Source organism: Lycium ferocissimum, unplaced genomic scaffold (genome assembly GCF_029784015.1).
Source record: "Lycium ferocissimum isolate CSIRO_LF1 unplaced genomic scaffold, AGI_CSIRO_Lferr_CH_V1 ctg11, whole genome shotgun sequence".
Taxonomy (NCBI): Eukaryota; Viridiplantae; Streptophyta; class Magnoliopsida; order Solanales; family Solanaceae; genus Lycium; species Lycium ferocissimum.
In genome coordinates this window covers 511,180-528,267 of record NW_026713599.1, presented here as the reverse complement: position 1 = coordinate 528,267, position 17,088 = coordinate 511,180, and the positions used below count along the sequence as shown (strand labels likewise).

The 17,088-nt window shown below is 33.3% G+C and overlaps 1 protein-coding gene across 2 annotated transcripts; it reads left to right on the top strand.

Moving 5' to 3' along the window:
- The first annotated feature begins 3,604 nt into the window (after nucleotides 1–3,604).
- Nucleotides 3,605–7,589, top strand: LOC132041635 (putative E3 ubiquitin-protein ligase LIN). Of its 2 annotated transcripts, none has more exons than XM_059432335.1 (7): nucleotides 3,605–4,834; nucleotides 4,957–5,095; nucleotides 5,189–6,150; nucleotides 6,236–6,383; nucleotides 6,468–6,719; nucleotides 6,806–7,115; nucleotides 7,328–7,589. In XM_059432335.1, the coding sequence occupies exons 1-7, from the start codon at nucleotides 3,774–3,776 to the stop codon at nucleotides 7,465–7,467; spliced, it is 3,012 nt and encodes a 1,003-aa protein (XP_059288318.1). In that variant the 5' UTR covers nucleotides 3,605–3,773; the 3' UTR covers nucleotides 7,468–7,589. The 2 variants fall into 2 exon arrangements, with proteins under 2 accessions (XP_059288318.1, XP_059288317.1); XM_059432334.1 differs by having other exon boundaries at nucleotides 3,607–4,834; nucleotides 5,186–6,150.
- Nucleotides 7,590–17,088: the final 9,499 nt, after the last annotated feature.

Sequence of the window (17,088 nt, the reverse complement as noted above, 5' to 3'; positions counted from 1 at the left end):
TTGATTAGAACATGTACAAGAAGTAAACCTTTTGACATTGAGAATTCAACAATACCAAATTACTATGTGGCTTTTTCAATCATTATTTAGAGGTTACTTTATTGTTTAAGGGTAGAATTGAAAAAAATTAGTCAATTTATGTATTAGTTTCCTAAAGTGACACTTATTATGGGATAAAAAATTTGACTAATGTGACACTTATTATAGGACGGAGGGTGTAATATTTTACACTAAAAGTGTGAATTTGATTCTCACTATTCTTTTTTTCTTCCCTTTCCCCTTTCTGCCATGATAATAAGATAAAGAAATATCATAGAAGATCATGTGAACATTGTTGGGCTAAACGGCCCAAACATACTTCTTTAACATGATGTGATATTGTCCATGGCCAGTTCCCGCACTTTTCCCAAAAGCGCCCTCACATCATTAAGAAAGATCAAACTCCTTATAAGTAGCCTCTTTTTCTTTTAACCAACGTAAGATTTGTTCGTACACCCAATAATCTCCCTAAGTAAGTTCCACACGCTCATTACGGTCGTAGATTCAACGTGTCGACGCGCCACCCGTACATCGTCGAGTATTTACGTCACCGAAGCCAGGTTGTGTACAGATGCGTGTTCAAAGTTTGGAGCGTCAGAACCCGCCGTACAGACGGAAAAGAACGCCCGAACCCACGCCACACTCCGCCATCTTCATACTCGTCCCGGCCAAACATTGGCTGGCTTCTCGATACCGCTTGTCACAACGGCCCAAAAGACCCTTAACACGACGTGATATCGTCCCGCCGGGGCTGCTCCGCACCCGTTTTCCCCCAAAAGGTCCTCACACATCATTAGATCCAACTCCTTATAGCAGTTTTTTTTTTTTTCGCCTACTAACGCGGTACTTGTTCGTACACCTGTCAGCCCCCCCTCGCAAGTTCCACATGACTCATTACGGTCACTGAGATTCAACGTGTCAACGTGCACCACATCGTCGAGTATTTAAGGCCACCGAAGCCAAACGTCGCGTACGCGTCTTCGTGCCTACGGCAGCCGTCAGAACCGCCCACAGACGGCAGTGCGTACCTCGCGTCGCTCCACGCCACACACCGCCATCTTCATACTCGTCCCGCCAAGCCCATTGGCTACGATATCATTGTTGGGCGAAACGGCCAAAGATACTTAATACGACGCGATATTATCCGCGCGGTTCACACGATTTTTCCCAAAAGGCCTCACATCATTAAGAGTATCCAACCTCTCTTATAAGTAGCTCCTTTTTCTTTTCAATTTAACGTTACTTTGTTCGCATACCCAATAAACATTTTGCTGAAAAATTCAACTATTGTATACGCAAGAATATGAATTCTCTAAATTTCAGCTTTGTGCAACTCAAAAAGTATCAATCATTCGATGGCAAGAGCCCACTCAAGTTCCAAAAAAGAAAATCAAGTGGCCAGTGGAGAAAAGCAGATGCAAAAAGATTCAGTCTTTTTATCAAAAAAGATGTCTTAAATAATAAAGTGTATTTGATGGAGTCAGGATTTAAAGCTTATGTATTTTAATTCTAATCTTTTTTAATTTATTGGATTCTCAATTAATAATATATCCATATTCAATAAAATTTTAAAATAAATATAGAGTTTGAATCAAAGCTATTGAGTTCGGCCGGATCATAGTAGACACTCTAACTAAGAACCCGTTTGGCATGAGAATTTGGAAAATACTTAAAATCATGTTTTCACCTTTTTCAACTTTCAGGACATTCAAACAACCAAATGCAAAAACTATAACCAAACATAATTCCATCTTCAACTCCAACTTTAAAAATTCCAAATAAAGTGAAAAATGTATGATTTCTAATGCCAAACGCCTTCTAAGTATTATATAACCAAAAGCATAAGTTCTCATACTAAAATTATTACATTATCTTTATTTTTATATTTTGGGGAGTGGGGTAGGGGATTGATAAGCATTCAACATTTCCAGGCAGACATTCTCTACTAAGGTCCCAAAGCTTATCCTTTTAAAACTAATAATTTTGAGATGACGATTTTGTTTTCTTCTCTTAGTTTTTTCCTTGATAATTTTGCAATACAGAAAGAAGGACTACTTGAGGTATTTTTGAAGAGGACCCCACTGAACAATGCAGCTCATGTGCTCTCTCAGCTTCAAAACAAGCTGTTTTATTTGTCTCATACTTTGACAATCACATCTATGCTTTTAATATTTAGTGAGCCTAAATTTTGTTTTTCCATCCATAGCTCCAAAATTCCCAGCCACATTATTAACTTATACACCCCTTGTTTTCCCCCCTCTCAAATCAAGTGAACTCATCCATTCTATGGAACTGAAATTTTAGTAAAACTAGAACAAAGTTGCTTATCATAACTATTATTATTATCTCCCTTTTTTTAATCAATATATTTGGTGAATCGATGTAGCACAATAGATTTTCATGAGTGCACATTTAGAGTGTATTTGGTGCGGAGAAAATGTTTTTCAATTTTTCTATGTTAGATTGATAGATATTTTGAAAAATATTTTCTGCGAGAATAAGTTGATCTTAAAAATAAGGAAAATGACTTTCCTAGTTAACTAGGGAAAACAAGCTTCGTAGGTGACGTTCCAAGCTAATTTTCTCCTTCCCTTCCCTCAATCGTCAACCCCCACCATCTATTTACCACTCCACTCCCATAGTATTTTTCTAAATTACATATAAATGCTCTTGAAAGAGTATTTTCTTTTCCTACTTACCAACAAAAAATAAATAAGAAAATCATTTATTATCTAAGAAAACATTTTCTTTCACTTATTTCTACATTTTCTTAAGGTAGAGAAAGTTCTAATTCTACATTTGATTCGATTACATAACAAGAGCGGCACCGAAATTTCACCTTAAAGGGGTAACTTTTTGAGGTGAATTATTTTTCAACCAAACACTTCTAACTTCTAAAGTTTCTAATATTGTTCAAATAATACTTGGGAGCCGGTTGGCTACGAGAATAATGCACCTTTCTTCGGAATAATTTTTTACTTTATTTCAAAATTGGTGTTTGGTTATAAAATTTACAAATCCAACTTGGAATTGGATTCCAAATTTGGTCACAATCTGTTTTTCAACTCCATCTTCATAAATTCCAAATAAAGTGTTCTCTGCTCTCTTTTGCAAAAAAGTATAAACAAATACTCTCTCCATTCACTTTTACTTGTTCACTATGGACTTTAATAAATAAAGTGTATAATTTACCATGATACCCATATTAATTGATGTAAAATTGCATTGGATTTGGAAAATAATTTGGAATGAGTAATTAATGCTAAAGGCAAAATAGGAAAAATAAATTAGTTTTCTCGATACGCGAACGCGATGTTAGTGTTAAAATTTATTTATTAAATAAAATAACAAGAAAGGTTGAAATTTATGAAAGATAACTCTATGTTAACTTCAACTTCATAAAATTCCAAATAAAGTGAAAAATATTTGAGGGGGCGAATCTATGAAGCATCATATTTCTCATTTAATGAAGCATGTTCATGTCCAATGGGGAAAAGAAGTGATTTTTACAACAAGTACTGTAACTGCTAGTGCCTAGTAGAAGTTAACAAAGTTATTGGAAAACCAGCCCATTGTATCTTGTCTTATCTTGTCTTCATTTCTTTGGGTTTTATCAACCAGCGTAATCTTCTTTTAGCTCTCTTTTCTTCTCTCTCTGTGTTTATCTTTGTATAGTTAAGAATAAGAATGTCACTGCACCCTTTGTTCATAATCCAATCATCTTTAATATTCCAATGGCTTCTCTTCAACAATTGCTAGCTGATGAAGGTTTTGAGAATACCAAAATAACACCTGCAAGAACTCACAGAAAAGTAGTCAAGTTCAAAGACAGAGAAAAAGAATCCAACAACAATATTGCTTTGCCTATTTACATTTGCCATGACAGAAGATCATCCTTGGATTTGTCCAAGAACAAATCCCGAAGACCCTTTTCGTCTACTAATTCTTCAGTCCACTCATCACAAAAATCGGACGTTAAGTCAACTGTTCAAGTCAATACTATTCCAACAAGAGATGAGCCTGCTATTGATGAAGTAGCTATTAGAGCAGTGATTTCTATACTTGGTGGCTTTGTAGGACAATATTTGAGGGACAAAGATTTTCGCGAAGCCATTAAGGAGAAATGTTATGCTTGTTTTGTGAGAGAGAATGATCATTCGGATAATGGGATTTTTGCTGATATAGAATTGGCTATTGAGAGCATAGAGAGATTAGTTGATAGCATTGATGATACTAAAAGGGAATTGAAAGTGAAGTCTTTGCACTACTCTATTAGGCTATTGACAATCGTGGCATCTTTGAATTCCAACAACTCTGGAAATGCCTCAACTTGTGGAATTCCCAATTCTAATCTCTCTGCTTGTGCACAGCTCTACTTATCTATCGTCTATAGGCTCGAAAAAAATGATAGAACTGCAGCTAGGCATCTACTCCAGGTGTTTGTTGATTCGCCATATCTTGCTCGGACGCACTTGCTTCCTGAGCTTTGGGAGCATTTGTTTCTTCCTCACCTTCTTCATCTAAAGATTTGGCATACACAAGAACTAGAAATTCTTTCGAGTTCAAATTATGCTGACAAGGAGAAGCAGATGAAAGCCTTAAACAAGCTCTATAATGAGCACATAGATATTGGTACAACAAAGTTTGCTCTTTACTATAAACAATGGCTCAAGGTTGGTGCTCATGCCCCTGCTGTTCCTTCTGTGCCTTTGCCTTCTAAAGTGGGATATTCAATTTCAAGGAGACGTTCTATGGATTCTTTGACATCCAATTCCTCTGTCAAGAATAACTCACTGTAAGTTTGGATGTCTTGAATTACATAAGTTAACCTCAAAAGTCATGTTAAGACTATCTTTGTTTTTATGTACTATGTTACTTAGGATAGTTTTGAACTTGAATTTTTTTGTTATCCTGAAGATATCGTGCTGTTTTTGGCCCAATTACGGAGAGGAAGTCCATGGATTGTCCAAGAAATGGAATTTGGGAATATGACGAGGAAGAAGAAGAGAAGATTTTAGCAATTGGAGATGACATTAAGCAAGACAATTATACTCCAGTGAGTGACCTAGAATCCTTTACATATTACCTTACATTCATTCTTGATAGGGTATAATCAGAATTCTAATTAAATTCTTGACTTTGACAGAAGAAATCAGTGGTTCATCGAAGATTATCGAGTCAAAGTAACAGAACCCCCAAACATGATCCTCATAAAAAGTCAGACCGTTTCTCTTTCTTCAATTGTCAAAGTGACCCTGTAGATTTCTTGAGAGAAGGGAACACTAAGATTGGCAGTGTTTCCATTAGAAAGGAAGAAAAAATCATTCCTCCTGTTCCAAATGATCTAAGTAGAGCTATCTTCACCTTTTGCTCCTCAGATAGCTTAAGTGAATGTGAAGTGGCAATCCGTTTGGTGGCAAAATCTTGGCTTGATTCTCATGGAGATCCTGATACTGTAAAGAAATTGTCAACAACACCAGTGATCGAAGGAATAATGAACGTTTTGTTTGCATCCGAAGATGATGAGATCTTGGAACTAGCAATCTCAATCTTAGCAGAACTAGCCACCAGGAAAGAGATGAATGGGCAAATCATTCTGAACTCAGATCCGCAGCTTGATATTTTCTTGAGATTATTGAGAAGTAGCAGCCTGTTTCTCAAGGCTGCAATTCTACTTTACCAAGTGCAGCCAAAGGCGAAACAGATGATATCTATTGAGTGGATTCCATTAGTACTTCGAGTTTTGGAATTCGCGGATCAGTTGCAGACGTTATTCACGGTTCAACGTAGACCTCAAGAGGCAGCATATTACTTGCTTGATCAACTACTTACTGGTTTTGATGAAGACAAGAATTTTGAAAATTGTAGGCAAGTCATATCACTAGGGGGATTGAGCTTGTTGCTGAGAAGAGTTGAAACAGGAGATGTCTCAGAAAAGAGTAAAGTGGCTTCTGTTATGTACTATTGTGTTCAATCTGATGGAAGCTGCAGGCATTACCTAGCCAAGAACTTGAATAAAGATTGTCTTCTTCCCCTTCTTTTGCTTCAAAACCAGCAAAACGCTCACGGACATGTTTTTGCGATTCTCACGGAGCTTCTTTGCATCGACAAGTAAGATTTTTTGTTAAGCTCTCATATGAAATCTTCTTCTTTTTCTTGCATTCAAATGAACACGTGATTTTGAATGAAACAACAGGCAAATTAAAAGAATAGAATTCTTACGCGGACTACTAAATGGATGGGGAAAGGTGAACACCTTGCACATTTTGCTAGTCTATCTACAAAGAGCTCAGCAAGAAGAACGCCCCGTTATTTCTTCCATATTGTTACAGCTTGATCTTTTGGTAAGTCATGCTTTCATTATATTCTCCGATACATAAGAACACTTTGTAGAGTGAGCTCCTCATTTAGTTGCAGTTATGCTGCAGGGAGATCCGAGCGAGTGCAGTGTGTATAGAGAAGAAGCAATAGAAGAAATAATAAAAGCCTTGGACTGTCAAGTATTCAATGAAAAAGTCCAAGTACAGTCAGCCAGAGCTCTACTTATACTAGGGAGTTGTTTTTCCTATGCTGGAGATCCAGTAGTGGAGCAATTTCTGTTAAAAGAAGCTGGCTACGATGAAAACACTGGGGATTCATATCTTGGAAAGAACCTCATCCTTGACAGTTATATGGACCTGGTAACTTCCTCTTCTCATGTACACTTTTTTCCTGTTGCACATTAACCAATACTCAAATTCACTTGGTCCTTTAAACTAAATTTCAGAATGAAGAGGAGGAGGCAACAAGAAACTGGCAAAGGAAAGCAGCGATAGTGTTGCTTAAAAGTGGAAGCAAGAGGCTGTTGGCTGGTCTTGTAGATTCAATAGCCAATGGAATTCCTTGTTTAGGAAGAGCAAGCCTCGTTACTGTCTCCTGGATGAGCAATTTTTTTTGTTACATTGAGGATAAAGGATTTCAGTCTTTAGTATATTCGGAGCTAATCCCTGAGCTGATTATGTTATTGAAGTACAACAATGCTATAGAGGAAAGAGTTCTTGCTTCACTTTCATTGCTCAAACTGGCAAACAATTCAGGTATGGGATTTTGCAAGCTATACAAAAGATAGCCTTGATGTTAATACATTCTTAATAATGGATAAAATTCTATTCTCTACCATCACAGATATTCTAGCATTATAGAAAAATTAACTTGTTACTTTCATACCTAATCAAACTTTATCACAAAATAGTACATGACACTACTTTAGCTTTTTTCATAGAGTTTTGGTGTGGTTTTTTGTTTTCAGATTATTTGGCTAAATTGTCTCCATTGGATGAGGAGCTGATGAGTAACCTGCATAAACTCTCAGAAGTAACATGGACAGCAGAGGAACTTATTTCAATTATTTCAAGCAGCTCAAGGCATCAGCAGCTAAATGTATCTTAACAATTTGTTTTTTTCTTCATCATCTTAGTCATTCTACCTTGTACATGTCCATGAAGCACAGGATGTCTATATATTAGCCCTTCTTGGATATAATTTTAGTAATAAATGAGGCTATTTCTCAACCCCGATACTTCTTCTTTCTTCAGCCATTCATAAATAACTTCAGTTGATTGCAAAGAGAGTATTGCGAAAGCTAAATTGACACAAAACATGCAGCAGTAGGCAACTGGCTGAGAGCATATTAAAGAATTTAAGCAGTTTTGAGACGATATGTATTCATCCATAAAAACTTGAAAGAAAGATCAGAAAGAACCAATGTAGTCTCCAAATGTCTTTTTTGTTGTGGAAGATATTAGCTAATATAGCCAAGTGGTCTTGGCTTTTTCATTGCCATACAAATTACCTGAACCTTCATAGGTGCTTCAATCATCATTCAAGGGATGCTTTGGTGAAGACTATATGATACCACTAATTCTGCAATATGTCACAATAACTTATGTTGCAAAACCTGCAAACAATATTGCAAACTGAGAATTTCAAGATTCTCAGGGTCACCTCAACATGTATGACCGTAACTTCTTTCAGGAAACCATAAGTTCCCCTGCGCGCAATCTTTGCCCCTTTCCTTATCTGAAGCTGAAAATTGTCATATGACTTAGATTGAGGGAAGATAATGCAGCGGAAATAAAACATTGAACACGAAAGATGTAAGGGATTTTCCAAATGGAGTACAAAATCGTGCATATAAATATATTACATGACTGCTATCTTGGAAGGAGAAATGACCCCTGTTCATCGTTAAAAATAAATTAAAAATAACAGTTGGAAGCTCTTAGAAGCCCAATCGTAATTTGATAAATAATATCATTTGAAAAGAATCACTTTCAATACAAACGTTTGAAAGTACATAAGTTTATTCCAGTTTGTCTTACAAAAGTTGGAAATATTTTGCCCCGGAAGCTTGGGTCTCACAAGCTTAAAAGACTGCAATATTAAGGGTCAAAATATTATATAGCCTTAGATTTGTTTCGTAGTTTAGAACTCCTGTGTATATATATTGTTAAAACACCAATAGCTTGAGAATAATCAAGCAATACATTCTCATTGTTTCTTCCATGCAATTTTAATGAAGAGCATGGATTAGTAAGAACTGAATTCATGAGAAAGCGTAAGTGCATTGAAGTAACTTGGATAAAGCGTATGATTCAATTTGATTTTCTTTACATCCTTTTGGAAGAAAAGGTTACTCCCATTTTGATGAAGAGGGATGAGTTAAAACTATCCTGTGGATTGCTTCAGACCAAATTTAACCCTTCCTATTTTTCTTTCTTCTTTCTGTATAATAATTATGTATGCTTTGAATTATGCTCCGAATTGTTCGAAATTTCAATAGTCAATCTATATCTATATATCATATAAAGCTAGGCAATAGAAAGATGATGTAGCACCTCTCTATGGCCACCAATGATATTTATCTTTTTCTCTTTTTTTTTTTTTTTTTTTTGGCATTTCTTCTATTTTTTCACCATTTATGTGCTATATTAAAAGTTCAAAAGTCACTTATTAATTTCTTTCTAATTAATATTAGGTGACACACTGTTTAGTTAGAGCATTTTGGCCTAATCTATATATATCTATAAAGTTGGGAATCTATATATCTATATATATCTATAAAGCTGGGAATAAACACGATGATGTAGCTTATCTCATTAGCCAGTATCACTATTTATCTTTTTTCTCAGAATTTTGATTTCTTTTCCTCAATTTTTGTCCGAAAAACCTCCAAAAAATTAATATATCTTTCCTCATTACTGGCATTTATTTCATTTCTTGAGATTTCTCCTTATTTCTTCTCTTTCTTTATTCTTTCATAGAAAGAAACCGAAAGTGATCAATTTTCTTGGCATTCAATTCTCATTTATGATCCTACTAAATATACGTTTTATTTTTTCCTTCCAAAAGGAAGAGTGTAACTCCTAACAGTGAAATAAAGGTGCAATTACATCCAAGAAAATTAACTCTTTGAATTCTATATGAAACAGCTACTGCACACGTTCAACCATCATTCCTAGCAACCTTGCTGGGATGCAAAATCGCTAGCGCTAAAGAAAGAAATGTTCTGATGGCCATGAAGATCACGAATCAAATGCCATCATTAACAGAGTCTGCGGTAATTTTATTGTAATTGGATAAAAAAAGGAATAAGATCATCAACGACACCACTCATGTTCAAAATACTCCAGAACATATAAAGAGATGATAAGTACATGTGGAGACCGCAGATATTAACAAGACTACGGTGTGGCTCCTTATTTCATTTGTTATAACCTACTGCTTCATTTTCTGAAATTATCATGACACGATTCATTAAATTTGTAATAATATTGTTTCTCTTCTCTATATGTAATTTTTAGATGCATGGTTGATTTATCGCGGTTACGAAGTCATAACCAGTCAGAGATACATCTTCTCGAATATAGCCAGTTCGGAAGGTGAGTACTTTCGATAATCCGAATAAAGAACTCTCGAAGTGAAAAAGAATTTCTACGTAGAGATCACGCATTCTACGAAGAAATCATGCATTCTACAAAGCCAATCATACTTTTTTGTCCCTCGATAATATTAAGCGTAACGTTTTTGTCAGGCCTCTTTTTTCCATTGTAATCCTTTGTCCTCATATGTAGTATTTAAATGGTTCTTCTGAATTCTATATAAATTCATTTTTTTTGTTTCATGAATGTCCCCTAGCTTTGGAGTAGGAATATCACAAAAGAATCACTGCAAAAGCATATACGTTCGCCTACCAAGTTCTTGGTTGATCAAAGAAATTCCCTCATGGCGCTTTTCATCCTACAACCAATGATGATCATATTTTTCTCCTTTTGTTTGTCCTTTTACATTCATATTGTTCTTTTATGTTACACAAGTTGTGAGAAAAATGAAAATCCTTAATAAGTCTAGTTTCAAGGTCCATAGATTAGACAATATTTTTAAGCTATACAATTCTCTACTAGATAAAATATAATATAGTTTCAAACAAATGTGACTTCTAATCATCTTATTCATAACTTGAGGTGAGAAGAACCAAAATCTTGAAAATCCCAATGCTCGAATGGTAATCAAATTTTGGGCATCTCATGAAAAATTTCTCTGCCTTCCCGTTTTATTCAATGCATTTTTGTGGTTTAAATATTCTTAGGATGCTCAAGAAATTTTGATAGTTTTCAAAATCGTTGCTTTAGTCATTAGTGAGAGTAAGACTATTTTTATGTTGTGCTTTTATCTTTTCCTTTCGTTTTGTTTGTTAATCAGAAAGTAATTTTCAATTACTTTTAAATTTCTGTACTTTGTACTTATGGGGTTGTATTTTTTGATTTTTTTATTTTTTTTTATTTTTGTATCAAGTTGATGCTCTTGGAAAAGTTCGAGGCTAACAAACACGTGGTATATTCTTTTTCTCTTGTTATTTTTCTTTTTCTTTTTCTTCATATCTCTTTCGTTTTCAGTAAATTTATCGTTTTTATGCTTATTAACATGTTAATGCGACTTTTTATATATTTATATTGTCAAATTACTTTCCTTGGTGAAACAAATGTTTTAAACTAAATGTAGGCAATAATATTTATACATTTGATTTACTTATCTACTGATAATTTTCTTTGTAAGATATTTTTATGCTTTCACCCAAATTCTCAAAAGTCAACATGTAATTACTCAAATGTTTTAAAAAAGCTGAAACATTAAATTTAAAAGTCAAGACCTTTTTTTTATTGCTAGAATGCCTAATATATATTCTTTTCCAATTATTTATCTTTTTCTTACTATGCGAAAAAAATGTGAATCGATCAACATGCTTGTAAGTAGCGTATAATAGATTGTTCTAATTAGCTTTTTTGTAGGGGTGGATATATATAGTTATCAATTATTTATCTTGTCTTCTACTATCTCAAAAAAGTAATGGCATTATACTTTGAGTTAGCGTGTGTATATATATATATATATATATGGGAAAATGATCAATACAACATTTTGAGTCCGTTTGTCTCTCCATTCTGTAGTATTTACTTGGTTATTAAATATCAATTACCTACTGCTTTCTCTCTCTCTCTCTCTCTCTCCCATTTGTGGGATTTATTTGCCTATTAAACGCTCATTATTTACTTCCTCAAATGTAACCTTCAAATTCATTAAATCTCAATTAACTTTTTAATTTATCAATAGTACACTTGAAATTAATTATTAATAATCTATCTATCTCTCTATATCTATATTATAATATAAAAGATATAAATATTTCATAAAGTTTTCACACACAAAATTTAAGAGCAAAAATTTTAAGCTTTGAAGCAAGATATACACACAATTTCATGATATCTAAAATTACTTACTATCTTTTATCTCCTTTTTTTTTTTTTTGGCTTTATTCTCTAATTTTCCTTATTTTTTATCATATATTTATCCATGCTGAAAAGTTTCTTTCATATTAATTAGATTTTTAAAAACTCTTAAATAATTATCCATAATTTAACATGCTATTAATCTTGAATTAAGACTTTTAATGGTAGGGATCTACCTAGTTCTTCTCTCTCTCCCATTTGTGGGATTTATTTGCCTTTAAACTCTCGGTTCCTCAAATGTTGAAATTCATTAAATCTTTCACTTTTTAATTTATCAATAGTAGGAATTATTAATCCCCACATTTTATCCCCTCCCCATTTCCCCTTCCCCTACCCCCTGTATTTTATCATAATAAAAACATTTAAAAAAAAAAAAAAAAATTAAGACTTTTTATGCAGACCCATAATTTCTATCATAAGCAAGGCAAGAGGAAGAGACTTTGGTAACGGGGAATGACAATTAATCATAAAATTATGAGTCTTAAAGTGTGTTTTGGTTTTAATTTATGATTTACCTTTTCAGTCTAATCATGTACTTGACCAATCAGTTCAAATTTAAAATTATATATAATGGTCCAATGTTCTACCATAGGTATCATACAATATCTTCTTTCTGAATTCTAGATTTGTTTATTTCGATAATTTCAAATTCAAATTTTATGTGTTCTCTTAAGGTTGGTTTGTCATTTTGTGGTCTGGATTTTGTTAGTCTTGTGATATATTGGTGTCAACTTGATGCTTAGTTTACTTGAATGATACCACTTTCCCGATAAACATATGATCTTATCGAGTAAAGCTGATACCAACCGTAATATCATGATAAGGGAACCATGAAAAAATGTTAACATATGTGTATATGATGTCCGGCTAAGATAATGATGATGTTATATACTCCTATATGTTTTTCAATTAAATTTCAGGAGATAACTGATGGACAAGTTCGGCGAGCGTAAATTTTAATGAAGAATTTATAAAGTATTACTTTGTCACTTCTATTCCCAAGTCATTTTCATTGATTTTTTCTTGTGTTTTTTTTTTTGTTAAGTATGGTTACAGAATTAGTTGTCAGGTAGTAATATTTTTTTTTTTTTTTATCTTGATGTATTGATTAGAGTTAATTTGTCAGATTAGAGTTCATTTAGAAGATTGGCAAATGACGTGGTTTATTTGGGATTTTATATAATTATACGATTAGTTGCAAGTAAAATTCTTCAGTTTTCAAGCCTTTGCTGGAACGATACTATTCATTTTCTAGAACTCTTCCTTTCTTATTACTTGCTTATAAACATGTTGTAGTCTATATTTGATGGTTCCTAAGCCTTTTGTATTTACTTGCTTCATTCATCCTTTTGGTCCTTCTACTTATTACTCATTACATGCCACGTATGCCTTTGTTTTTTCTTAATTTTGGTAGAATTAAAATCAGATGGCACGAAAATATTGCAACAACATGACAGTAAATTTAGTTGTATTTAAGAGTCGGATAATTTCTTATTTCTCCGCCAAAATTCATATCATCACCTGTTAATCTCTGCACTTTCAATTCCGCTTACTATTTATTAGATTGATCACATTATTCCAGCAATACTAATTTAAGATTGCCTTATAAATTTTGTGTCACTAATATAATTTTTAATTAGCATCTCGCCATAAATTAGTGTCTTATTTCACTTCTGAAAATCAGAAGGGGTATTTCTTTATGTTGTGAACCATAGATCTAAAATAGTATTTCAAATGCTATTGTTTTTATTATTCTTTCTAGACTATATGTTGATAGAAGGATAACTCATATTTCACTAAAAAAAAAAAATGGATAATTTGTGGAGGTTTTAACCTTTGCTAGCATATAGCGGAGGTTAAAATCTCCGCGAATTGCAATTTTCAACATCCTCAAATTATCCAGTTTTTTGTACTGTTTGTATATGTAATTACTTTAATTTTATTCATGCATAATTTTTTTTTTTTTTTTTTTTTTTGGAAAGATCTCATTCATGCAATACAAAGTTGAATCTTATATTAAGGGCATCGTATTTAGCATGAGAGGATAAAGGAAAATAAAAGAAGAAAGAGAAAGAAAAGAGAGAGAAAATGACAGAAAAACAATCACCTATTCTTACTTAATCTGCTGGAATTAATTTTGAGTTTGTATTTTTTTTTCACCTAAAAATTAAACACCCTCTCTATGAATAATTCTTTTTTTTTTTTTTTTTTGGTTTTGTTTTAATGGAAATCTAGAGAAGAAACGTCAAAACATTAGGCGACTGCGTTCTTTTTTAAGCAATTTTAAAAAAAATGATTTTAATAACTTTTTCTTGTGCTCTCACCTTGATTGTGGATTACGGGGTGACAGGAATTAGATGCATGTTAATTCACGTACTTTAGCTACTTAATTATGTAAAGTTTTCCTTGCCCAATATATTTTTCTGGAAGTTTTTTTTTTGGGGTCTAATTGTTGGAAGTATACGTTCATCCTAGATGATTATGTTTTATAATAAATGGCTTAAAAATTTAGTTTGGATTAAATAGATCATTTTAATAAGAGAAGAAAGTTTGAAATATTAGTTTTCAGTAAAAAATATTTTTTATTTTACATTTTTATGAATTTTTGTTTAATGCTAAAAGTTTACTGTTTTTAAATGCAAATTCCTTGTCATATTAACCTTTTCTCATCTTATCAAAATTTAAATGAAGTATTCTGGTGCTCCACTAAATTTATGTTGGGTTCTTATATGAGATTTTCTTATTCGATTTCCAAATATTGATTTAAATTGCTTTTTTCATATTTAACCTAGAGCATTTATCATATATTTTTTCGTTAAAATTTTTATACAGCATCTTATAGTATCAACTTTTGTGATGAAGAGAGAAAGTATTCTGTAGCACAGAGTGTCGGTATAGGCAGATAGCAATGGATGACCACAAGGAAAAGTGTAGTTCTGAATTTTCCTTACAAAAATCCTTAAGACTCATCCCCAAATCAAAACTTTTCTTTTTAGTTTGTCTTAAAAGAATGATATATTTTATGTTTAGGAATTATTTAACTTAGTAAATACTTCCCCTTTTATCTTTAATGAAATGATTTAAATCCACACATAATGTTGTGTAATATCTATGACTTGTTTTATATAATTTCAAGTTTCAAAGATCTTTCCTTTCTTTTATATATAAACTTCGTATTTCATTCGCCCTAAAAATGATGAGCAAAAATTTTAAGCTTTGAAATTAGCATTTCAACGTATATGTTTTGTAAGAAATAGAGAGAGTACCTTTTAGTAATATAATTATGCAATTTTTATTATAGAAAGTATTATAATTCAATTAATTGAAAATATCAATAAATTATTTTACTTTTAACCTAGAGCATTTATCTTTTATACTCTCTTATAGTATCACTTTCCTGGTTTGGTTCTCCAATTGAAAGATTTGAAATACATCTTCTCCTACCGAGTTTCATGCCATCATCTCTTTCTACTCAATAACACTGAAACTCTTTCATGTGTTAGCATCTGTTGTAGTCTTAAATTTTTAAGTATAGACCAACTTCATCATTTTAAGAAAATATGTGCATACGTTTCTTGACCGTTTATATTTCGTCTTTTTGATGTTATTCCTCATTATTTGTGTGAGACGTATGTGTCTGAACTTATACCCAAAGGTATAAGTTTTAAATCTTTTGGTTTTATGACTTCTTTAGCGATTTTTGTGTTCAATTTAAATCGTTATTTCTTTTTTCATGAATTTTTCTTCTTTAAATTTTCTCTAAAGGTACTTTTACCATTTTCTGAACTTATCATCATTATTTAAATGTCCACGTGGACCCCACCTTATTTTTATTTTTTAAAATTTTAACTATATTAGAGGAGTGGGTGGACGACGATCCAACCCACTCTTCTAATATAGTAGAAATATTCAATCATATTTTAGCGCGAATAAGCACTAGTTTGAATTATGCTCCGAATTGTTCGAAATTTCAAGGCGGAATAGCTTGGCAGGCCCCCGTACTTGTCCATTTTTATCATCCCGATGTTTGTACTTCACGAGTTTTCATCTAGACCCCTGAACCTGTTCAAAACAGTTATTTTAAACCCCTCGATTACTGCGTGTTGCTCACTTGCTCTGTCGTGGACGACACATCATAGCCACGTCAGAAATTAAAGCCACATCATCCAAATCATTGGCCACGTCATTTTTTATATTCATTTACAAAAAAAAAAAAAAATCCTCTATTGCCTTTTTCAAAATATAATGGAAAATCCAGGAACAACCATTGAAAGTCGAGAGAACTTATCACATAAATGGTATTTTGCAGATCTCTATGACAAGAGTAATATTTTGCAGAAATGGTGAATTCCACTAGTTCGCTGCCCAGAAACGCCGCGGCTAGAGGTTTGAGGATTTCTGGGTCGAGGTGGAGACGGGGATCGCGGCGGCGTAGGGTTGAGGTTGTTGGTGGTAGTACGGGTTGTTGTTGTGGTAGTATGAGGTGGTGGAAGGTGGTGGTGTAGCATATGGGTAGGCGGTGCCTGACCTGGTGGTGGGTTTGGTGGCGGTGCTCCGGCGGCAGGGTAGCCGGTAACTGGTCTATTGGCGTCGGAGAGGGAAGAGGGTAACCGATTTCTAGCCATTTCCATGATTTGGACCAAGAAACTCCACTGTTTTTAGATGTTTGTATGATTTGAATCAAGAAATTTTAATGGGTGGGTTGGGGTGGGGGTGAACGAAGAAGATGACATGCGGTGGGGGTTTGGAATTTTTTTTTCTTAATTACTTTTTGTTTTCTTCTTTTTTCCCTTTTTAAAATATTTACTTTTTAATTAAAATTATACCATTCACGCTCTTAATATGCGTGACTCTTACTCACTTTGTCCAACTCAGCCCCGTTAATGCCACCTATGCTTGGTCAACGGTCAGAGGGGTTTAAAATGTTCAGTTTTGATGGATAGAGAAGTTTAGTTGGCAAACATATAAATATAAATACCGAAATATCAAAAAGTGTTAAAGTACAAAAGTCTTATTCTGCCAAATTTCAATACCCAATACTTATGAGCACCATATGAACAGAAAAGTCCTCTTGCGTAAAATCCTGTACAGCCTTTGTAATCTTCATTTTAAAATTTGAAGATGCTATAAAAAGACCAATCACTTGGTGGTCACTGTCTCACTGAAGCCTATATTCCAACTAGCTTCATAAGGAAAAGAACACGAAGAGAGAGAGAATCAAACC

Coding starts and splice junctions, on each gene's coding strand:
- LOC132041635 (XM_059432334.1), top strand. CDS start 3,774: ATGGCTTCTCTTCAACAATTGCTAGCTGATGAAGGTTTTGAGAATACC. Junction 4,835..4,956: donor TCTGTCAAGAATAACTCACT/GTAAGTTTGGAT, acceptor GTTATCCTGAAG/ATATCGTGCTGTTTTTGGCC. Junction 5,096..5,185: donor AGCAAGACAATTATACTCCA/GTGAGTGACCTA, acceptor TGACTTTGACAG/AAGAAATCAGTGGTTCATCG.